Consider the following 23,290-nt stretch of genomic DNA (forward strand, 5'->3'; position numbering starts at 1 on the left):
GGCCCTGCCTTTCCAGCTCATGAAGCAGAGTGCCTTGTGGGGCTCTGCTCTCCTCCTTTACACCAAATGTTATCCATCCATAGCCTTTGCTGCCTTCCAGATCCCACAGAGAACCCCAACACATTTTCTAAAACATATACACATACATACATGCATGCATACATACACATGTATACACGCATATTATACACATGCATACACACAAGCACATGCATGTATATATACATGCATACACACATACATCATACATATATGCAGGCAAAACATTCATACACACACACAAAAATTTCTTCTTTTTTTTTGGGGGGGGGGGGTTGGTTTTTTTGTTTGGTTTGGTTTGGTTTGGTTTGGTTTGGTTTGGTTTGGTTTGGTTTTTTCCAGACAGGGTTTCTCTGTGTAGCCCTGGCTGTCCTGGAACTCACTTTGTAGACCAGGCTGGCCTCAAACTCAGAAATCTGCCTGCCCCTGCCTCCCAAGTTCTGGGATTAAAGGCCTGTGCCACCACCGCCCGGCAAAAAAATGTCTTCTTTAAAAAGATAAAGGAAACTGGGCAGTGGTGGCACATGCCTTTAGTCCCAGCCCTCAGGAGGCAGAGACAGGTGGATCTCTGAATTCCAGGCCAGCCTTGTAGACAAAGCAAGTTCCAGGCCAGCCTGGTCCTGTTCCAGGACATCTAAGGCTGCGCAGAGAAAAACTCTGAAGACTTCCTTCTGATATTTCTGGTATGCCAGCTCTTACATATGTTCTGGTTCCACTTGGCCACTTGCCACTTCAGCTTGGGAAGTTTTTACTTACTGTTGACAGTTTCAGTATCCACAGCTTTGGGCTATTTCTTCTCTTAGCATCTCCAGTCTGATGACAAGCTCAGCAGTGGGGTTTGTCATCGTTGTTTTGTCATTTTTCTATTTATTTTGTAGTGGTTTGAATATACTTGGCTCATGGGAAGTGGCACTATTAGGAGGTGTGGCCTTGTTGGAAGAGGTGCATCACTGTGGGCGTGGGCTTTGAAGTCCCACCCAGTGCAGGAGACCCTCTTCCTGGCTGCTGGCAGAAGAGATTCTTCTGGCTGCTTTTGGATCAAGGTGTGGACTTCTCTGCTCTCCTAGTCCTATGTCTGCCTGATGCTGCCACGCTTCCTGCCATGATGATAATAGACTAAACCTCTGAACCTGTAAGCCAGCCCCAGTTAAATGTTGTCCTTATAAGAGTTGCTTTGGTCATGGTGTCTCTTCACAGCAAATTAACCGAGGACTGATTTATTTATTTATTTATTTATTTATTTATTTATTTATGCTGGTGTTTCAATATAGGGTTTCTCTCTAAGAGCCCCAGGTGTCCTGGAACTCACTCTGTAGACCAGGCTGATGGCAAACTCAGAGATCCTGCTTCTGCCTCCTGAGAGCACCACACACCTGGTTCATGGTGGGTGCTCTCATGTGCTTATTTCTTGCACTTCAATCCTGAGTTTCAGCCTTCTGTTTACCTATTATTTTTCTATTAGAACCCCTGGCATGTTAGTCATGGCTGTTTTCAATTGCTGGTCTGATAATCACCCCCTTGTATATTAGTCTTGTTCTGATGCCTGACATCTCTCTTACAATGGCTGTCTTTTATCTTTTGAGGTATCTTAAGGTTTTACTGCTATGAACAGACCCCATGACCAAGGCAAGTCTTATTTAATTGGGGCTGGTTTACAGACTCAGAGGTTCAGTCCATTATCATCAAGGCTGGAACATGGCAGCATCCAAGCAGGCATGGTGCAGAAGGACCTGAGAGTTCTACATCTTCATCTGAAGGCTGCTAGGAGAATACTGACTTCTAGGCAGCTAGGATGAGGGTCTTAAAGCCCACACCCACAGTGACACACCCACTCCAACAAGGCCACACCTTCTAATCCTATGACTCCCTGGGCCGAGCATATACAAACCATCACATGGGCTGTTTGGGATTTTTTGGTTGGAAGTCAGCATGATGTAGCAGGCTGGTGCTCCTTAGGCTTTTGGTAGGAGGTTTCACGCTGACCTGAGTAGGAAGTAGGCCGGTTGCTCCCTGTTGCTCTAACAGGAAAAGGCTGCAGTTTCCTCCTAGTTGTTCTAAGGGGAAATCCCTCAGAGCCCCTTCTCCAGATCTGTCTTGTACTCTCAGTCATAATTTAGTGGATCCCTGATGTTGTGGTAATATTTGGGAAACACCTTATAATATTATGGTGTTTTTTTTTTAACTATATATCGTGTATATGTAAATAGAGCACACATGTGCCATTCACTGTGTACATGTGGAAGTCAGAAGACAAGCTTAAAAACTCTTTCCAAGGTGTTTATCTTTTATGTGGATGTGTAGTTTGCCTACATACATGTCGACGCTTCGCTGGTGCCTTTAAAGGCCAAAAGAGGGGGAACGGACCCCCTGAAACTGGAATAACAAATGGTTATGAACTACCAGGTAGGTGCTTGGAATTGAACCAAAGACCTCTGGAAGAGCAAGCAGCTAGTGCTCTAACCGCACAGCCACCTCTCCAGCCCTGGAAGACAAGGTCTTTGAGTAGTTCCCTGCCTTCCACCCTGGTTTGCAGCACCAGGCTTGGCTTGAGATTCAGGCCAGTTCTCCATGCCTCTCAGCATGCATCTCATCACAGTAGTGTCTGGGCTAGAGACACACCATCACCTTCCGTGGGCTTTAGGGGTGAACTCAGGCCAGCTTGCTTGGAAACAGCATTTACCAGCTGAGCCATCGTGCCGGCCCCATATGTCTGCTTCTTATTTAGCCCGGATCCTGCGCTCTGAACTTCAGAAGTGTGTCTATTGCTCCTAGGCTTGCAGAAAACTGACTTAAAGAAGGCTAGAATTGTACACTCATTCTCTAGGTCAGACAAAGCCCAGGCAAAGTAATTTCCCTTAAAAGTCAAGACTGTTTTATGGAAAATAATTTGAGTATTATTTCAAAATAAGCTCCTGTTCTCCAGTATATTTCAAAAAAAAAAAAAAAAAAAAAAAAAAAAAAAAAAAAGAGGTAGACTTCGTTACAGGATATTTGATCACAGTGCAAACCCTGAGACTTTTACTGAAATACCTATTTCTAGTTTGGTGTGGTTCAGCCCTTAGCGCCTTTAATCCCTCTGGCTGGAGCACAGACACACACTTAGTACATACCTTAAATTCTAAAAAAAGGTAAAATTAGTTTGTAGAAGAAAGCACCCATTTTTCAAAGTAATGTGTAAATTGAGTGGCAGACAAAGTGATGAGTCAGAGAAACATTTGTCAGAATAGGATATGCCCAACTTTCCTGGTCTGCAGGAAGGTCAGGTTCGGTTGTAGTTGCTAAGCAGGTACTGGTTCCAGCAGCATCACCTCCTCCTAGCTGATGAACTACAATCCTGCATCCTGCCCACTGGTCCAGGCTAGTGACTTCATCTTTCTTAGGGATCTAAGACAAGACACTGACTTTCAACCTCCTAATGTTTTAAGTGGGTGGGTCACTTTAAAGCTCTTTAATTGCTGGGGCTAAAAGTAAGTCATCTATTAAAGTTCCTTCTGCACATTCTCTAATTACACTTGAACTTACCATCCATGAAGCCTTCCTTGTTGGTTTCCTGCTAAATGCTAGCTCTCTTGCTGGCAACCCCAAGCATCACCTTACACCCTTAGCTTTGTGGCTCAGAAAGCTGGAGGCAGGCACTCGAACTTGTTCTTGGATTTGTAGCATAAGATACAGAAATTAACTTTTCTAAATTCAAAGAAAAGGAATAAAGCACTTCACTAATTAAAAACAAAGTACTACCTTTATTTGGCTCAAGGCTCCATTTATTAGAGTAACCACATTGGAGAGGCACAAAGCACTTAAGTTTTACATGACTACAAAGTGATCACAAATCCCAAACTTCAGATCTTTCACTTGCACTTAAAGAACCAAGTTTTCAAACCGTCTGAGTTAGTTCAATACAGAGACCCAGATTACACGGGAGCTACTATGTTTAAATGCTGCACTTCCTGCTCTAGCATCTTCTTCAAGTGGGATCCGGCAAAAAAGGACTGAAATGTCTAAGGTCATGATGCAAACGCTCTGAGGGGCAGTGAATCAATCCGCACAGAGGGAAAGATGCAGTGTGCACAGAGCTCTGAGGACTCACTGGGCCATCTGCGCTTCCATGGCTTGTGCTGTCCACTCGGGGGCTGTCTGACTAATTTTCTCCAGAAGGTTATTTACTTGGAAACAAAGTGATTGAATCTGCTTATCCCATGTTGGCAGGGCTTCTCGTGCTAAGGAAAGAATAAAATAACAGGAAAAATAGAAATTACTCACAAATCAAGGCTAAAAGATAAATTACAACAATGTTAATTTTTAAAAGACATTTATTCTGGAACTCATGGCTAAAAATGTTAATTAAGCAAGCGTTAAAAACTCACATCAGGCCAAGCATGGAGGCACATACTTTTCATCCCTGCACTCAAAAGGCAGAAGTAGGCAGAATCTCTGTGAGTTTGCAGCTAGCCTGCTCTACAAAGTGAGTTCCAGGCCATCTAGGAGGGCTACACAATGACAATGTCTCAAAAAAAAAAGAATGCAAATCACTAACACCAAGCATAAAATCGAATATAATAAAAATGTTATTATTAATCCCCTTGAAAACAAAATCAACTACTGAAGACCTATCAAGACAAGATGACCACAAAGCAGCCTCACTCAAGGGCCAGGTCCCCAGTGTTTGCTGGGGCAATACTGCCATCTACTGGGAGAGCACTGGATTTACACACGAGAATGTGTCTACTTCAGCAAAAAATAATTTAACATTTACAACAGAAAAAGAAAATGTAAAATCTACTTGAAACACTATCTTGAGAGATCTTCTGCCTCTGACTCCTGAGGGCTGGGATTAAAAGTGTGAACCACCACTGCCCAGCTTCAATTATTTTAAGAAGACTCAAACAAACAAACAAACAAAAAATAACAAAATACTCCACATTTTATGTGTGACAGGTGTGTGTGTGTGTGTGTGTGTGTGTGTGTGTGTAAGTATGTATATGTACCATGACCTTGCCTGGTGCACACAGAGGCCAGAAAAGGGGGTAACCTAGAACTGGAGTTACAGATGGTGCTGAGAACTGAACCTGACTCCACTGCAAGACTCTGGGGCCACCCCATTTAACGCCCTTTAATTTAACTTGTTTTTCCTCCCTCTGCCCTGTTTTCACAATGACTCTGGCTATAGTGGAGAACCTAGGTTAGAAAGCCAGTGTAGACGAGAGGAAACATTCACAGGCTGTGATGATAACAGTGTTCTGAGTGACTCATAGGGAATACACAGAAGAGGAGCTGAAGAGGAGGCGCAGCAAGGCGCCCCGGCCAGTAATGCCCAGCCATGTGAGCATGGTCTGAGCTCTACCTCAAAATTCACAGTGGAGAGACTGACACTGAAAAGTGTTCTCTGACCTCCACACATGTTCCAAGGCATGCACATGCTCACCCACACTCACATACACATGAACACACACATGAACACTGCAAGTTTTAAAAATAAGAAAAGTACATGGGTTCCTAAGAACATTAGGAGTTGTAACTTATAGGACATGGAAGATGAAGAATAAGAAGAAATGACAGAAAAAGTGAAGATGTAGCTTTTAAATGGCTAACTAGCAAATTTTGGACCTGTGTTTGTCCTAAATCCCTATTCAACAATCTGGTATAGACACCTTAGGTGTGATCTAGAGCTGTAGGTTTGTGAGAGAGACTGGTACAAGCACATCCAGCTGTTTCCAGACATGCTGACTGAATCAAGGGGTAGAGACACAATCAATGCCTGCAGCAGGAAAGGCCTGGGACTAAGCTGTAAGTAACTGATGTTAGATCTAAGGCATCACTGAGTCCGTAAAGAAGATGTGAAGAACAGCTGGGCGTGCAGCAAAGAAGGCAGGGCAGGACAGGATGGCAGAGCTGACAGCATCATGATGGCCATGGTGTGGTTTGGTGTGCACAAGGACAAGTGACCAGCAACTAAGATAAAGCCTAAAGCAGGGTTGCCAGCACATCCCTGTGAGCTCTGCGCTCAGGAGCAGATATGGGAGAAGCTTCACAAAACAGGGACCACCCTGGGCTACTGGGCGGCAAGAGACTATACTAAAGAAGAAAAGAAAAAGCCTGTATAAAGGCATCTGTTCTACATGGAAGACCTGCGTGTGTTTAGGACTAATGGAAAGAGGTCAGCAGAACTTTCAAAAGGTAGAGCAGTGTATGCTTCAGGCTCCTAACCCAGTCCCTTTTGGCAAGTGCATGAAGAGCAGCGCTGGGGAAGGGACCAGGAGCAAGGAGAAGGGGGACAGAAGGCAGCACATTGCCACCTAGACCTCACATTTAGGGTTTCATAAATCTGATCAAGACAGTGTAAAAACACCTTTGAAATGGGAAATGGTTTTCTCTTTAGAAAAAGAAAAGTTAAAAAACCAAACCAAACCCCCTCAAACCTGAAGGAACTACTGCAGTGTAGGAACAGAATGGTCTGGGGAAATGAAGCATGAATCCAGGAAGTAATGAGGACCTGTGAGACAGGTCCCTCACAGTGCTGTCTGTCCCTGCCTGCCCACCAGCAACACTGACTAGCCTAAGGGTCTCAATGCACAGCTGGAGTATCATAAGCTCAGTAGGTTCTAATACTGTCCCAAAGGCAACTGAGGGAAGCTGAGAGGGGGAACCAGTCTTTGCAGAGAAGACCACAGCAATTGTTTATCCAATACCAAAAGGTCAGCCCTGAAAACAACAAGTAACATTACAGACTGAGGAGGCTGTATTTAGGAATATGTACGTATGTGTGTACATATCCCTATGTGCGTATCACAACAGTCAATGAAAAAGAAGGCTTGTTCTACAGATCAGTGATAAGAGAACCGAGCGATCACTAGGTCAATGTAAGCACAAGAGAGAAAGGATTGCGCTGACTGGAAGGAAGTGGCAGAGAGCACAGTGGCTCTCGTCATCAGACAGGAGCTGTACCGAAGGCAGGAGCAATGGAAATGGACAGTGCGCACAGCATCCCAGGGTCGGAGCAGCACCTTCAGTGAGCAGTGTCTGCCCCAGCCATGAAGGGAGAACAAGGGCTGCAGGGAGAGGCAGCAGAGGTCACCCACCTGCACACCTACAGTACCTCGGGAGTCTCTGAATGGGAAATGCACTGGTCACTCTGTGGGAGCCACAGTGGCTGGAGTTCAACAAAGGTCAGACGACCAAACAGTAAACTGACACAATTTCAGTTACATTTTCCTTAGCTTAGAAATGTTGAAAAAAATATTCATAAATACAGCCTTCTAAGGTTGTTTTAAATTATTTCCTTTGGACATATGTTCATGAGTAATATAGTTCTGGGCCTAAAGAAATAATTCAACATATTTTAAACATATAATTGTTCACTGCCATTTCACTTGATGAGAATGAATAAAAATTCTTACTTTCAAAATGAACTATTCCATCGATCTGGTCAATGAACCCATTCATGCGTCCTTCTGTTATCATCTGAGATGCTATCTTTTCTGCCTATTAAAAACAAAAGCAAAACAATCTCAGGATCTGAGAGATCACAATTGACAACCGTTCATGTATAACCCAGTGAAAGGCTTTAGCTTAGCCCCTGTCGCTACTGTGCTTCTTGCCTGTCACTTGTTGAGTAACATGTCTTGTAGTTCTCTCTCTCAAGTGCTAAGAATATAGACGTGCCAGACTGGCTCCACAAGAATCTAGCTTTTTATTTTTTTAAAGCAATTTCCGCTCTGCTTAAAATTTTATTTCACTTTATTTTTTGATTAAGAGTCTCATGTATCCCTGGCTGACCTCAAGTTCCCTACATAGCTGACGATGATCCTGAACTTCTGATCCTCCTGCCTCTGCTACCCAAGAGCCAGAATTAGAGCAGTATAGCATTAGTGCAGTTTATGCAGCCCTGGGAATTTACTCCAGAGCCTTGTGTATGGCTAAGCAGACACTCACCAACTGAGCTACAAAACCAGCCTCAAAAGCTCACTAGGACCCAAATCTTAAAAAAAAAAAAAAAAAAATTTAAGCTGCAGGCCCACAGTTCTGCTCCTGCCATCACGCACTGCTTCCCTGAAATGTGCTACAATGAGCTTACTGGTTAATAGCACTGGCTGTGAGTTCTACACAGCAGCTCACCACTGTCCATATTCCAGTCCCAGGGGACCAAACACCCTCTGCTGGCTTCTACAAGCACCAGGCACACATGTGATGCACAGACACACAGGTAGGCAAAGCTCCCAACACATGGGGCTAGAACCAGCTCAGTGGTCAAGAGTGTGTACTTCTCCTGCAGAGGTTCCAAGTTCAGTTCCCAGCATCCATACTTGGTAGCTCACAACTGACTGTAATTCTAGGAGACCTGAAGTCCTCTTCTGGCTTCCTTGAGCACACACAGACACACACAGATATATACTCCACATGGATATACACACATACATATAAATAATAAAGCTTTTAAAAATCCATACATATAAAGAAATAATCAAAAATCTTAAAATAATAAATTGCCTTAAGATTCTGGGGGTAAACAAAAATTAGTTTTTCTTTTTGCTCTTTCTTGTGATGGAGGCCAGGAGAAAGCACTCCTGGAGCTGGAATCACAGCTGCTCGTGAGCCAAATCCAGGTCCTCTGTGAAAAAAGCCAATAATAGGCAGTGGTGGCACACGCCTTTAATCCCAGCACTTGGGAGGCAGAGGCAGGTGGATTTCTGAGTTCGAGGCCAGCCTGGTCTACAGAGTGAGTTCCAGGACAGCCAGGGCTACACAGAGAAATCCTGTCTCGAAAACAAACAAACAAACAAAAAAGCCAATACTCTTAAAAAAAAAAAAAAAAGATTTATTTACTTCATGTATGTGGGTAAACTGTCATTGTCTTCAGACATAGCAGAAGGTGACACTGGATGTCCAGTACAGATAGATGGTTGTGAGCCACCATGTGGTTGCTGGGAATTGAACTCAGGACCTATGGAAGAGCAGTCAGTGCTCTTAACCACTGAGCCATCTCTCTAGCCCAAAAGGGCAAATACTCGTAACTGCTGAGTTGTCTCTCCAGCTCTTGACTTGCCCATCTTTTATACTGACATCTTTACAATCAATACTGCCTCACTCCTGCTGACTGATTATAATCTATTACTAACAATGTATTCACGTCCCTTAGTCTTCACAAGCAGTTAAGCCCCAGCCCTAAGAAGAAAGCCTTTTGGTTCATTTCTCTTACTCTGTAGCTATCTTCCTTCCCCAGTCTCTAAAGTGCTGAGATTATAGGCGTGAGCTACCATGCTTGCTAAGAAAACATCTTTTAAATGGCAACTGTAGTCTCAGTTCCCAAATCAATCCACTCTCTTTACTAAATGTGTACATGCAATAAAATCGTTAAAAAAAAATCCTAAATTAAGCCTGGTATACACACACCTGTAATCTTAGCAATTGGGAGGTAGAGGCAGGAGGATCCAGAGTTTAAGGTCATCCTTGGCTTCAGCCTCCTACTGAGTGTGAGACCAGTCTAGCCTGTATGAGATCCTGTCTCAAAAGAAGAACAAGGAAAATCCTAAGTTAAAATTCCATAATCAGATAAACTACATGACTTTAATTAAGGTGAAAGATTGATTGTTTACTCTCAGTATTATCTGAAAGTAAGATGATGTTTCAGAAGTAATAACAGTGTAAACACAATTGGTATTGTGCTGGAATTTGTGTATGACCAACCAGTCCAAAAAACTAAGTAAGATTCCCTAGAAGGTTAACAACTCCTTAAATTAAACCACACTTGGAAAGTACAGCAAGACATCTTGGGGTCAGAGAGATGAGCGTTAAACCTTTGAGTCCAGCTAGGGCAGAGGAACAAGGACACATGAATCACAATCTAACACTCCAGGAACTTTGTATTATCAGTGTCTTTAAGACACTGCACAAAGACATCCTTATGAAAAAGGTACTTCTATAACATTTCCATTCTAACTATCATAAAACAATTTAAAAGGCTAAAACCACTAAGTTTTGCGACAACAGTATTTAACCAGGCTCCTCCCACTTCCCTGAGACTTTAAAACATATAGCTTTTGTTGTACTGATGAACATTATCAAGTATGATCTTTCCACTTCAACAGTTTGGGGTTTCAATTTCCCTGATATAAAATATTGAATTAAGAAAAATACCTTAGCTGCAGGGATCTCTAAAAGAGCTCCAAGTTCTTCAAATGTGATGTTGTTATATAATTTGCTTGCTGATAACAAATTATGTTCAATAACAGCTCTGTCCAAGATGCTGGAACCTTAAATAAACATAAATAAACTCATTAATGTTTAAAACTAGTTTTATACTTTAAAAAGATTTACCTTTATTTTTATTTCTAGCCATGTAATAATCAACTTTATACCTCTAATCAACACTTATATTTGAGATTATTATTGTTGTTGCTGTTGTTGTTTCCAGCCAGAGTTTCTGTGTTGCCCTGGCTATCCTGCTGGAGCTTGCTCTGTAGACCAGGATAGCTTCAAACTAAAATCTGCTTGTCTCTGCCTTCCAAGTGCTAAGATTAAAGGTGAGCACTAATATATCAGGGTATATTTACAATTACAGTTTATATACAATTGAATAAAATACAGTATTTACAAAATTAGTGATTGCTAATCTCCAATAGTCAATCACCATGGAAACACACCTCTGGGTGTGTCTGTGAGGGTGTTCCCAGATAGGTTTAATTTAAGAGCGAAGGGCTACCCTGAAGGTGGGCATGCCATTCCCTAGGCTGGGGTCCTAGACTGAAAAGAGAAAGCCAGGGAGCACCTATACTGTTCTGGGTCCTGCCACCTCACACCTGCCCTCATGCCCTGCACACCACAGCGGTCTGTATTCTCACACTGTAAGCCATGACCCATCCTGACTTCAGCTGCTTTGGGAGGGATTATGTCAGGGAGGTAACATATGAATAGCTGGTGAGCAACTGCTACCGGACGAGTAAACTGAGTCCTCTGCACTGGGGCTCTGCCTCTAGCTGAAATATTCACTGACTTTCCTTTTTCTGCTTCAAACACAAACTTATTAGCAACAGCAGCTCAACAATCATGCACCATGCTCTGGTAGCCTCATCTTAATCCTTTAAGGTCCGTTTTATTTTTGATTATGTGTATTCCTCGGGTAGGGTGGGGTACACGCAGGGCATCATGTTCTCTGTGGCTGAGTTACAGGCAGTGTGAGAGGTGGGAGCTGAACAGTATGCACTCTTACTGATGACACCTTCCAGCCCCTTAGCTCACTCTTTTGGTCATCCATAGCACTTTACTATGAGGCAAACATGGGGCATATCCCAGAGGTAGGGTTAGCCACTCTTTCACAGGAGTTCAGAAGCAGAATCCTCCTGTAAATTAAGGAATGCCCCTAACGAAGTCTTCAACCCTGCCCTGAACTGCTGGCCTCACCTAGCTTTGTTTTGATGACGGTGTTGAGCATCCAACAACAGAACAGTTGCTGTAACAGGGACATTTAGAGACCTTCAAGGAAGTATTCTACAAAACCCTTTCTTATAACCGCTCACCACTCCATCACAAATAAAGAAAGAAAGAAAGAAAAAGAAAGAAAGAAAGAAAGAAAGAAAGAAAGGAAGGAATATTAAAAAGTGATTTACCAAGTATGGGGATGTAGACTGGCCCAGTAGTAGAGTGTTTGCCGTTAAAGGCAACAAAACCAATCTCAAGCACAAAAGAAAAGGAAGGAGGAAGGGAAAGACTGTACACATGCACACGTTAACACACACATGTAAAAACTTTAACGCAAAACCTTATAGCAGCAATATTAATAGCCCCCAAGTGGAAACAATCCTCCTCTCCATTAACTTACATCCACATACTAGAATGTTATTTGGCAATGAATACTGAAAACATGGATGAGCCATGATACTATGTGAGAGAAGCCAATTGTGACAGGCGATAACAACATCACTATGATTCCATTAATGGGAAATGTCCACAACAGGAAATCTATAGGGCAAGAAACGTTATCAGCAGTAATGCTACATGACTGGATACAGAATGAAAACCAATGAACATACTGCAAATTTAAAAATAAACCAGACACTATGTCTTAAAATTGCTAACTCAGGAGGCTGGAGAGATGGCTCAGCAGTAAAGAACACTGACTGCTCTTCCAGAGGTCCTGAGTTCAAATCTCAGCAACCACACAGTGGCTCACAACCATCTGTAATGGGATCCAATGCCTTCTCCTGGTGTGTCTGAAGACAGTGACAGTGTACTTACATACATTAAATGATTTTTTTTTGGGGGGTGTGGGTGGGTGGGTCGGGAGTCGAGACAGTTTCTCTGTATAGCCCTGGCTGTCCTGGAACTCACTCTGTAGACCAGGCTGGCCTCGAACTCAGAAATATACCTGCCTTTGCCTCCCAAGTGCTGGGATTAAAGGCGTGCACCACCACTGCCCGGCTACATTAAATGATTTTTTAAAAACTGAGATTGTGATATAAAACAGCAACAACAAAAACAGATTGCTAGCTCAGGAGTGGTTCAGATGAGGGTAGCAGACAAGCACTATTTCTCCCTACACAGACCTGGTCACTCTCTTGAGAGAACGCAGGGAGCAGATTTTTTTACTTTTTTTCCATGGCTAGAAAGCTCAAAGTCAAATCTGAAGATCAACTATATTAATTCTGGAAACTTTCTACCTAGTTTTTAACTAATTTGTACATCAGACTTTTTTTTGTTTTAGATCATGGCTGCTTAGACTATACAGAGAATTAAAAATTCTAACGTTAAAACAAAACAGGAGGATTAGCTTCAATTAAAGCCCATACAAACTACTCATAGTTAGGTTACAAATTTAATTTTTCTAGAAGTCAAGAAAAATAAGAGAATCGATTTATCAATTCACAATATGTTTAAGATAAAAACTAATTGCTCAGAAGAACCAGAAATAATCCTACAACCATAAGAAAAATTTCCTGAGGTGCTTAAGAAAATTCTATGAAAAAGAAAATCTTGGCCTAGAGATACAACTCAGCATGTTATGAGCACTGGCTGCTGTTATAGAGGACCTGCGTGTGGTTCCCAGCAGACACACTGGGCCTCAGCACCACTACTGACACTGGCTGACCTCTTCCGGCCTCCTGGGACAACTCCATGCACCCAGCATATATTTATACTGACACACACTTATATACATAAATAAAAATAAAATCCTTGACGTTAAGACTGAGTAAAATGTCACCTTTCAGGTATCCCACCAGTACAAATGAGTCCTCACAACTAAGTGCTCTTTTGGTACAGGGTGCTAGTGAACCCAGGCAGCAAGCCTAGCTGACATGCATGTGACACTGTTCTGTGCATGGTTCAGTGTGTTCACACCTCTATGTTTAGTATCATGGTCATGCTAACAAGGTACTTTAAAACAACTTAGACAACCGTACATAAAATAATCACCATTATGAATTAGAAAATATTAAAAAGACTTTTTTCCTGGCAAAGACATTCTGATTTAAGCAAACACATCATTTACCCACACACTATGAAAGGAAACTTATTCTTAATTGCAGCATTTTACCCCAAGGAACCTTGGGCAAGCTACTGAGCTAAATTTTACCCTTAATCAAGAATGGATAATTATGCTGGGCAGTGGTGGCGCACGCCTTTAATCCCAGCACTTGGGAGGCAGAGGCAGGCAGACTTCTGAGTTCGAGGCCAGCCTGGTCTACAGAATGAGTTTCAGGACAGCCAGGGCTCCACAGAGAAGCCCTGTCTCAGAAAAAAACAAAAAAGAATGGATAATTATGCTGTAATACAACCTGTTATTTAGTGTTATTTACCAATGGCTTACTTAAGCTTTTTAAAATCCAGGTGCCATAGGTACACACTATAATTTTTCAGTTTTCACAAATTTCAAACAAACAAGATTTTTTTAAAAAGAAGAAAAAAAAAGTATTATTTTATAAAATGCTTTCCAATAGGGATTATTTTAGATTGCTTCACAAACCTATGTTAGTGTTTAACATTCATTATCAGGCAATAGTCCTCTTTTTATTAATCAGCAAGTATTACTTGGAAATACTAATATAACACACTTTCTACTACTCTCTACCTAAATATTCCCTGCCACACACATGTAAGACATGGTCATTACCATCAGCTGTCGTTGCTTTTTGGTGAGGCATCAGCATTGCAGCAAACTCTTGAAGCTGGTTCCCCCTGATGATCCTGTCTAGGTACATTTTCTCTAGGATCCCATATGCAGCAAGTTGCTGGCACCTTTCATCCTTAAAAAGAGTAGCCAGCATCCGGGAGCGCTGCTGTCCTAAGGAAACACAGAGTGTCAAATGATCTAAGTGTTTCTTCAGTGACAAAAAGAATCACATTCTATGATCCCATTTTTGCTTACTAAAATACAGACAATCCCCATTAATATATGTAGTATAATTTGTAGAATGTTCTAGAAAGTCATTGTACCACACAGTTAATGCTGAGCTCCTGCTTCTACTGGAGATACAGAATTAGGTTCCTCTAAGCCCCTAGTCAATTTTTGGTCAACTTTAATCAATCTGCAACTTTGCTTCATATGCTTCTGTTTAGACCCTGACTTAACATATATGGTTAATTCATTAGCTTTGAACTCACAGGTAACACTGCAATTCTGCCAAAATAAGGCTTACAGGATACTATTCTGTCACACAAAAATCTCCACATCACTGTCTATACTTATGAACACTAGAGGGCATAGTGGTGCATGCCTGTAATTTGAGGCCAGTGAGAGACACAGGTCAGCCAAGACTACGCAGACTTTGTCCACCCCTAGTTCCCACCAACACCAACACCTACACACACACACACACACACACACACACACACACACACACAGCACTAGAGAGCATCCAGTGGTCCATCAGGGGACGATTTTAACAGCAAACTCACCAATAAAGGGCACAAAACTAGAGAGAGAGCCCCTGAGTAGCCCACAAAAGAATGCTTGCTTACAGGTTAAAAGCTGGGCTACAAAGAGGCAGAGAACTGAGACCACTCTCACTGGAGACAGGAATTGGGTAACTCATTTTGCTATTTAGTCTGCACAGATCTAGAACGATGGAAAAACTGAGAGTTTGGGTTAGTTCAAAATAAATTTCAATCACTAGCAAAAAAGCCATAGATATGTGAGAATAACTGAATATTCCCATAATGGACCATGGTAGAGATCAAATGGTCCAGGAGGTTCCAAGTCCAGGTGATCTCTATTTTCTTCCTGTGTATTTATACTAATACATTATTTAGTCAATAAAACAGATGCCCAGCATGGAATACACTTCTGTAATTCCAGAACCAGGAAGGATGAGGCATGAGGTTCACCAATTTGAGGTCAGCCTAAACTACACAGCAAGTTGTAGGTTAGCAAAGCTGTGTCTCAGAAACAGAACACAAAAATATTTCTCTGCTAAGAAACGGTATTGTCTCAACGAATACATTTTAGAGCCTTTAAATACCTGGTGACTAATACCAAGTGAGAGGAAACAAGCTGTCAGCAACCGCTTTCTTCTGTCACTAGGATACCTATACCTAGTAGCTGTGGGAACATCCAGGGCCTAGATGTTGGTGTTTATCCTGGCTAGTTTTATGCCAACTGATACAGCTACAGTCATTTAGAAGAGGGAAGCTTCACTGAGAAAATGTCTTCAGTAGACTGACCTTCGAGCAAGCCTGTGGGGGGCATTTCTCTTGATAGTAACTACTACAGGAGAGGTGAGCTCACTGTAGGGTGGGGGGGGGGGCACCCCTGGGCTGGTGGTTCTGGATGGTGTGAGAAAGCAGGCTGAGTAAGCCATGGGAAGCAAGTCAGACCAATGCTTCCCTCCATGGCCTCTGCTTTAGTTCCTGCTCTCTAGGCTCCTGCCTGGAGCTTGTCTCAATGGACTAAGAGCTGGGATATATAAGCAAAACATACCCTTTTCTCCTCAAGTTGCTTTTGGTGTTTTATCACAGCAATTGAAATACTAACTAAGGGGCTGGAGAGATAGGCCAATGACTAAGAGCTGCTCTTCCAGAGTACCTGACTACATTCTCAGCACCTACACGGCAGCTAACAAAAGTCTATTTACTCCAGTTCCAGGAGATCAGGTATTCTCTTCTGGCCTCTGTAGGCACAAAGCACACATGTGGTACACAGGCATACATGAAGAAAAAAACACTCATCCTCATTAAACAAACAAACAAACACATAAAAACTTTAAGAGGCAGGCGGATTTCTGAGTTTGAGGCCAGCCTGGTCTACAGAGTGAGTTCCAGGACAGCCAAGGCTACACAGAGGAACCCTGTCTCGAAAAACCAAAAAAACCAAAAAAAACCAAACCAAACCAAAACAAAACAAAAAAACAAAAAAAAAAAAAAAAAAAAACTTTATTAAAAAATTCCTAAGATAGTATTCTATTAAAAGGAATAAGAATATTTATAAAATCGTTAAAAACCTCATTTTTAGCATATTTTTTGCTTTGTTTTCCAGTGCTGGGAACCTACCATACTTCTAATGCACAGAATGGTTATCTCTTTATGTTAGAATATAGAGAATATTCAAACACTGATGGGACCATATCCAAGTCATACTGGGAAGATGTGAGCATCTAAAAGAATAACAATGTGGGAGGCAGAGGCTGGCAGGAGAATCTGTGTTCGAGGTCACCATGGTCTACATCACAGACATCTTTGTTTGGAGTGGTATAACATTACAGCACAATGTACACTTTCTATCGATATATTAAAAATATGTGTCTTTGGACCTAGGAGTTCATCCTATCTATAAACTCATCCCTGTTCATAGAGGTGTGTCCAACCTTTTGACACTGAAATAATCTTAACAACTACAAAGTTCACCTGGTTCTCCAAAAAAACAACCAAACAAAAGCCCCTCTTATTTTAGGAGTGTTTATAATTTCATGTTGGATATCAGTTATATCTATCCTTGGATGCATACCATTTATGGGTCACAGGTTGGATATGCCTGGATGATAAAGTAAAACAATAGAAAATCAATGTGAATCTGTATAATGTACTATGATGTAACAATAGCTGATACTTAGTTATAAAAAAATGTAAGTTGTGGGGAGCCGACAGAAGGCAGCTATCATCGTTGCAGCCATCTTGAGCCATATACCCTGACAAGAGATTTGCTTACATTAGCCTACAACAGCTGAGCACACTCTGATAACATCTTGTTTTAGATACCCAGGATCTTCCCTTGGGTGTGTGAGACTTAAAGGTGTGTTTTAGAGATAAAACCTAAGGGCATGACTTAAGGCCGTGACTTAGAGATCAGATTTAAAGATAAGACCTAAAGGTGTGACTTAAGGGCGTGGCTTAGAATTGAGACATATAAAAGGAGAGAGGCAGACAGAAGAGTTCAGTACAACTTGGAGTAGTTATTAGGCATTAGGTATTAGGCACTTGGAAAGAAGCTTGGAACTTGGAGGCACTAAGGACTAGGAACTAGGGACTAGGAACTCAAGACCTGGGACTTGGACTAGGAAGAGAGACTGAAGAATAAACGGGATTGAATCACACTCTGCCTGGTCTCCATTCCTCACGTCCATCCTCACTCTCTCTTTTGCTGAACCCCGACCCGCGGACCGGAGGAGCTTGGGGCAGTGCAGGTTCTAACAATTTAGCCCCCAAGGCTTTGGCAGTGCGGGTTCCAACATTGACAGAGCTGTCCGAAACACTTTGGCCCCCAAACGTGGGGCAGAGAGGTCCTCAACATTAAGTGGTGGTTTAAGCCTTAATCCCGGCACTCTGTAGGCAGAGGCAGACAGATCTCTGTGAACTGGAGGCCAGCCTCATCCATATATGGAGTTCCAGGACAGCCAAGACTAAATAAAAAGTCCCCGTGTCAATAAATAAATAAAATTTAAAAGGGGGGGTGTGTTAAGTATGAGTACTAAACATGTCGTAAGCTCTCAGCTGGCTACGGACCTCGGAGGACTTCAGATGATTTAGAAAAGCCATGGTTTGGGATTAATATCCCTTCACAACAGTCTTTTATATTTAAAAGCTGTGTGCTTTCTATGCTACAATTTAGTAAAAACTTTACATGTATTGAGGAAAGGGAAGCTTAAAGGTTTAAAAACCCCGAAAGCAGAACACTTTAGATCTTTTAAGATGGTAGAGCACTTATCTCTCTTGTGTCCACGAGAGAAATGCAGTGCTGTGATACACCTGTGCAGGTGAGACACAGCTTTCAGGAATCACTTCTCTCCTTTCACCTCGTGGGTCCTGGGGTCAAACTGGGCTCATCAGGCTTGGCAACAAGCAACCTCTGCAGGAGGAGTCATTTTACTGACACAATCTCTAGACTTTAATCACTGTTTTCTGCTCTGTAGTTCTCATTTAAGAACCATTTTCTCTTTCTGTAAAAATTTAAAACTAAATTTACCTCTTTTAACTATTCTTAATGTATGGGTAACAAGTTGATACAGTCACCTAAGTTTTTAGTTTTTTTTTTTTTTGGTTTTTTTGAGACAGGGTTTCTCTGTGTAGCCCTGGCTGTCCTGGAACTCACTCTGTAGACCAGGCTGGCCTCGAACTCAGAAATCCACCTGCCTCTGCCTCCCAAGTGCTGGGATTAAAGGCGTGTGCCACCACACCTAAGTTTTTAGAATAAATCACTTTATTCCTGGTTTTGTTTCATGTTTAACTTACTTTAATTGTACTGAGAGACCCCTAAAAGAAGAGTTCCTTGCTTCCTTGCTAAGTATTCCAGTTGTTGTGACCTAATGTTATTAGCAGAGACAACTCATTCCACTGAAGCCTAAATCACATGCTTACCTGCCGATGCTAAGATGGTGCAGTGTAGTGCATGCTTTAAGGCCTCTAGTCTTTCACTTTCATGGACTATTGTCTTGTAAGAGAGCTCATTGTACCTTTGGGCAGCTTCAATGAATTTCCTTCTGTAATCAAGAACACGTGCATAGCAAACCTACGGAGGGAAAATGCTCCAATTAGGGAAAACTGGAAGGTCTAAGAGGCAAAGAGCGTTTCTGAAATATATAAACATTCATCACATGTATTGAAACATCTTGGTATATAATTCATCAATACAAAAATAATCCCAAATTAGTTCATTTGTTACCTTATAGTGTATCTGTAACTGTTCATTTGTGGATTCATTCTGAAGTAAGGATGCTCGGTTTATGTAAGCTTCAGCCTGGACAGGATCATCATCCTCCAGGTATAGCCTTGCAATCTTCAGGTAAGTCTCCAGTTTATAATCTACGTTGTACTGTCTAGGACAAGTAAACAAACCAACAAATGAAATGGACACAAGTGCCAAGTTTCAGGCCTATCGGACACTATAGTGGAACTGCATCCAGGCTCAGCCTGCCTGGAGACCAATCTGGCAATGAACTCTCCATTTATGCTTTGAATTCTTTAAATGTGTATGCTTTTAATCCACTATACTTTACTTCTAGATTATCAGATCCTACTAGACACAATAAGGAATGTGCTCATGTGGGCTGAGCGGTGGTGGTGCACGCCTTTAATCTTAGCACTTGGGAGGCAGAGGCAGGCGGATTTCTTGAGTTCAAGGCCAGCCTGGTCTACAGAGTGAGTTCTAGGACAGCCAGGGCTACACAGAGAAGAAACCCTGTCTCGAAAAACCAAAAAAACAAACCAAAAAAAAAAAAAAAAAAAAAAAAAAAAAAAAGAATGTGCTCATGTATTTATTACAAGGAAATTAACTTGTAAACTTATTATTTATGTTAGAAAAAAATGAAAATGGCTGTTATAGTATTTATAGGAGCCAAGCTCTGGTGTGTAAAAAGGTAGAAAGTATACAGCTATGGTCCTTACAAGCTGCTTACAGACAATATTTTCTTTCAAGTGAATACGTGGGCTATGGTTAGGCATGGTGACACACACCTTTCATACCAGCACTCTGAGGGCAGAGGCAGGCAGATCTCTGTGAATTTGAGGCCAGCCTCACCTACATACCAAGTTCTAGGCCAGCCAGGTGGTGAGACTCTATGTCAAAACATAAGATATGGAATACAATAGTATATTAAACATCATTAAAATGTATCTGCCATCTAAGTAAAGTGCATTTTTACACAAACAAAATATAATCTCAATTAAAAGTTGTAGAGTGTGCAGGGCTGTGGCGAGTTTACAGGGTTGGAGTGAATTACACAGGCGGTTTTCAGTCTCTTCCCTCCTCAGGTGACACTTTACTCTAGGAGTAAAGAACTGGAGGCCTCAATAATTCCAAACTTGTAATTCAAGATTAATCCTCAAAGAAAAGTTATCGTTTCTATTTGACAGCCAAAGCAGTAAAGCCTTGTAGCAAGGAAAAAAAAAAAAAAACAGGCGTGCGTGTACACACACACACACACACACACACACACACACACACACACAAAACCAAACAACAAAAAACAATGAACAAAGCAAAACAAATAAAAAATCCTTAAAACTCACCTGGCTCCCACTGTGAAATAAAGTCTTTACTTGTTTTGATTCTTGTGGGGGAAGGAAGGTCACAGAAAAGATTGCTATGAATTCAAACTGTCTGCTTAGCTCATTTATTATCAGCAATTTATGTTCCCCATTCATGACTCAAATCCATATGAACTGTTTTATCATGCTAGGCTTTAATTTTTCAATTTTTTATCAGAGAATTCTTTCATTACTTTAAAAATGACACTAATTTCTTAAGGAGTCCCCTTTTTCCACAGTTACACTCCTGCGTCCTCTCAGTCTCACAGCCCAGCCCTGTCACTGCTACGCTGGCTCTGTTCGCTGAGAGAAGCCATCAAGGACAACTTGTTCCAACTCCACCACCACTGACGCACAGCCTGGCCTGTGCCTGAGCTGTCCCTTTACACTGCTGGAACAATCTGCCACCAGGGGTCATCTGGCATTTTTGTTACAGGGCACAGCAGTGCTGCTGTCCTGAGAAAGAAGAACCAGGCTGCTAACCTTATGTATAAGACAGCCTCCAGACAAAGGCTCCACCAGTCTAAATGCCCCCATCACTACTGGATTCCCTTCTGTTCATATACTCCCGTGAGAATCCTTTACCAATTCCTCAACATCAGTGCTTTGTCCTGTTTTTTGTTTTCTTAGACAAGGTCTCAACTATGTCACTCTGGCTATTCTGGAGCTCGCTTTGTAGACCAGGCTGGCCTCAAACTCAATAGATTCCCCTGTCTCTGCCTTCCTAGTGCTGGGACTAAAGGCCACCACCACTATACCCAGCATCAATTATCAAAATGTTTGATTTCCAATGGATTATAAAATAAAGCTATCTAACTTTCACTGTGGTTTCTATCCTACTCTAATTACTGTCTCTGGTTGGTTCTTTCTGAAAACTCCAAAGAGCTGTTTCCACTCACTCTTCCCAGTCAGCTTCGGCTCCCACCAGCTTCACCTCCATAGCTCCTGTCAAATCCCCCTGCCTCCACACCTGACAAACGTTCACCAGCCAACACTTACCCTCCTCCTCAGCTCAGGTCTGATCCCTGCTCTTTCCCTCATATGGGTTCCAAGCAGGAGCACACCCTACAATTGCCTTTACCATTTACCTCTTAGGACTGCAATGCCCCAGGCCTCACTCCTCTTCTTTATCTGTATCCTCTCCTCCCCTGGAAAGGGGTCAATCCGGTCTAGTAGGCAAGGGTTCCCAAATATCTACTTGTAGCCCAGACTGCTCTACTTCCTCTAGACAAAACACTCCGCTCACTATCAGGTATCTTCACTTGCTTATCACAGTCCCCAATGTACACTTCATCTTCCCTCACAATCTGCTCCCCAAGGGCAGGGCAACTCCGTATTTCCTGTGCTCTGGCCAAAACCTCAGGACTCAGCCGTTTACTGTAGTCCATATGGGAACTCTGCACGCTGAGTCTCTGAGAAGCTCCCCCAGCTGTGGTGGTACATCCTGACGTCTACTGCTGCTGCCAGCACCTGTGTCCCCACCCAGGACTCAGTGGGTCCTTAAAACACATCATCACACCATGTCACTTCTCTGCTCAAAATCACCCAATAGCTCATTCTCATTTTACTTTTTCTTGGAGTCAGGGTCTAAACTATGTAGTATTAGCTAGCCTGTTATTCTCTGTGTAGACCAGGCTAGGCTCAAACTCAGAGAGATCTGCCTGCCTCTGGCTCCTCAGTGGTGAAATTAAAGACATGTACCACCTTGCCTGGCACTCTCAGTTTTCTTTGAATCGAAGACCTTACAATGGCTTCATGACTCAGGATACCCCATCCCTAGGGCTGATTTCATTGTCTTTTCTGGTGTACACTCTACCAACACTGGTATTCTTATTCTTCCTTAGAAAATGCTACCAATACGTTGGCACCTTAGACCTTTGCCTTAACAACACCCCCCCTTTTTTTTTCCTTTTTTCTTTTTTCTTTTCTTTTTTTTTTTTTTTTGGTTTTTAGAGACAGGGTTTCTCTGTTAGCCTTGGCTGGCCTCGAACTCAGAAATCCGCCTGCCTCTGCCTCCCAAGTGCTGGGATTAAAGGTGTGCGCCACCACTGCCCGGCAACAACACCCCTCCTAAAAGAGATGTGTGCCCTCAGAACAAGTCAGTCAGTCTTTGAGAAGTACTTATACCATCTAATGCACTATAGACAGTTGTGTCTCCTGCGTTAGGATTTAAGAGAACACATCACTGGTACTCGTCAAGTCCAGTATTTACTGTACTTTTGTCCTGTCTCCAGAGGGATCCCCACCAACACTTGGGCCGCATTTCTCCAGTCTTCCTCCTTCTCATAAATAGATGCAAGATGCTGTCTTATAGAAGCAACCTAGAATGACAGATACAGATGTTACTCAAACAGTGTTCTTATCCAACATACTAAGCTGCAGATTTATGTACGACCACCCCTTTTTTACTTCTATCAAGTCTGTATTCACAGAATATGAAAATAGAAAACTGAAACAACACATTTCTACACTGCACATTTTGGCAACATTTTTTCCAGTATTAAATTTTGCTTCTGTGTGCTATATACTTGATGTTGGATTTTTCCTAAGTTTTTAATTTTAACAGTCTTACTAGGGCTAAGATACAATGCTACACAAAAGCCTACAAATCTGAGTTTGCTCCACGGAATTCATATACAGATAGAAAAACAGAACTAATTCCAGAGAGTTGTCCTCTGATCCCCATCTGTACACAGAGGTACGTGTTTGTACACACAAAGAAAAACTGAATTGGAAAATCTTTACTAACGATCCAGCTGAAGCTGCTATGTCCTAACACTGACTTTAATTGTAAATGCTGTTTGAT

The 23,290-nt window shown here is 42.1% G+C and overlaps 1 protein-coding gene across 2 annotated transcripts in view; it reads right to left on the bottom strand.

Moving 5' to 3' along the window:
* Positions 1–3,759: 3,759 nt before the first annotated feature.
* The window catches only part of Cops4 (COP9 signalosome subunit 4), a 32,469-nt gene continuing 12,938 nt past the window's right edge, over positions 3,760–23,290 (bottom strand). Inside the window, exons 4-10 of one of the 2 annotated variants that reach the window (XM_076926364.1) lie at positions 22,702–22,805; positions 19,121–19,274; positions 18,817–18,967; positions 14,141–14,311; positions 10,171–10,286; positions 7,434–7,518; positions 3,760–4,256 (exon numbers count right to left, since the gene is read on the bottom strand). In XM_076926364.1, coding sequence (XP_076782479.1) covers positions 4,123–4,256; positions 7,434–7,518; positions 10,171–10,286; positions 14,141–14,311; positions 18,817–18,967; positions 19,121–19,274; positions 22,702–22,805 — 915 coding nt within the window. In that variant the 3' untranslated portion in view covers positions 3,760–4,122. The remainder of the gene's footprint in view (positions 4,257–7,433; positions 7,519–10,170; positions 10,287–14,140; positions 14,312–18,816; positions 18,968–19,120; positions 19,275–22,701; positions 22,806–23,290) is intronic. The other variant, XM_076926365.1, reaches the window with a different exon arrangement.

Source organism: Arvicanthis niloticus, chromosome 27 (assembly GCF_011762505.2).
Source record: "Arvicanthis niloticus isolate mArvNil1 chromosome 27, mArvNil1.pat.X, whole genome shotgun sequence".
Classification (NCBI taxonomy): domain Eukaryota; kingdom Metazoa; phylum Chordata; class Mammalia; order Rodentia; family Muridae; genus Arvicanthis; species Arvicanthis niloticus.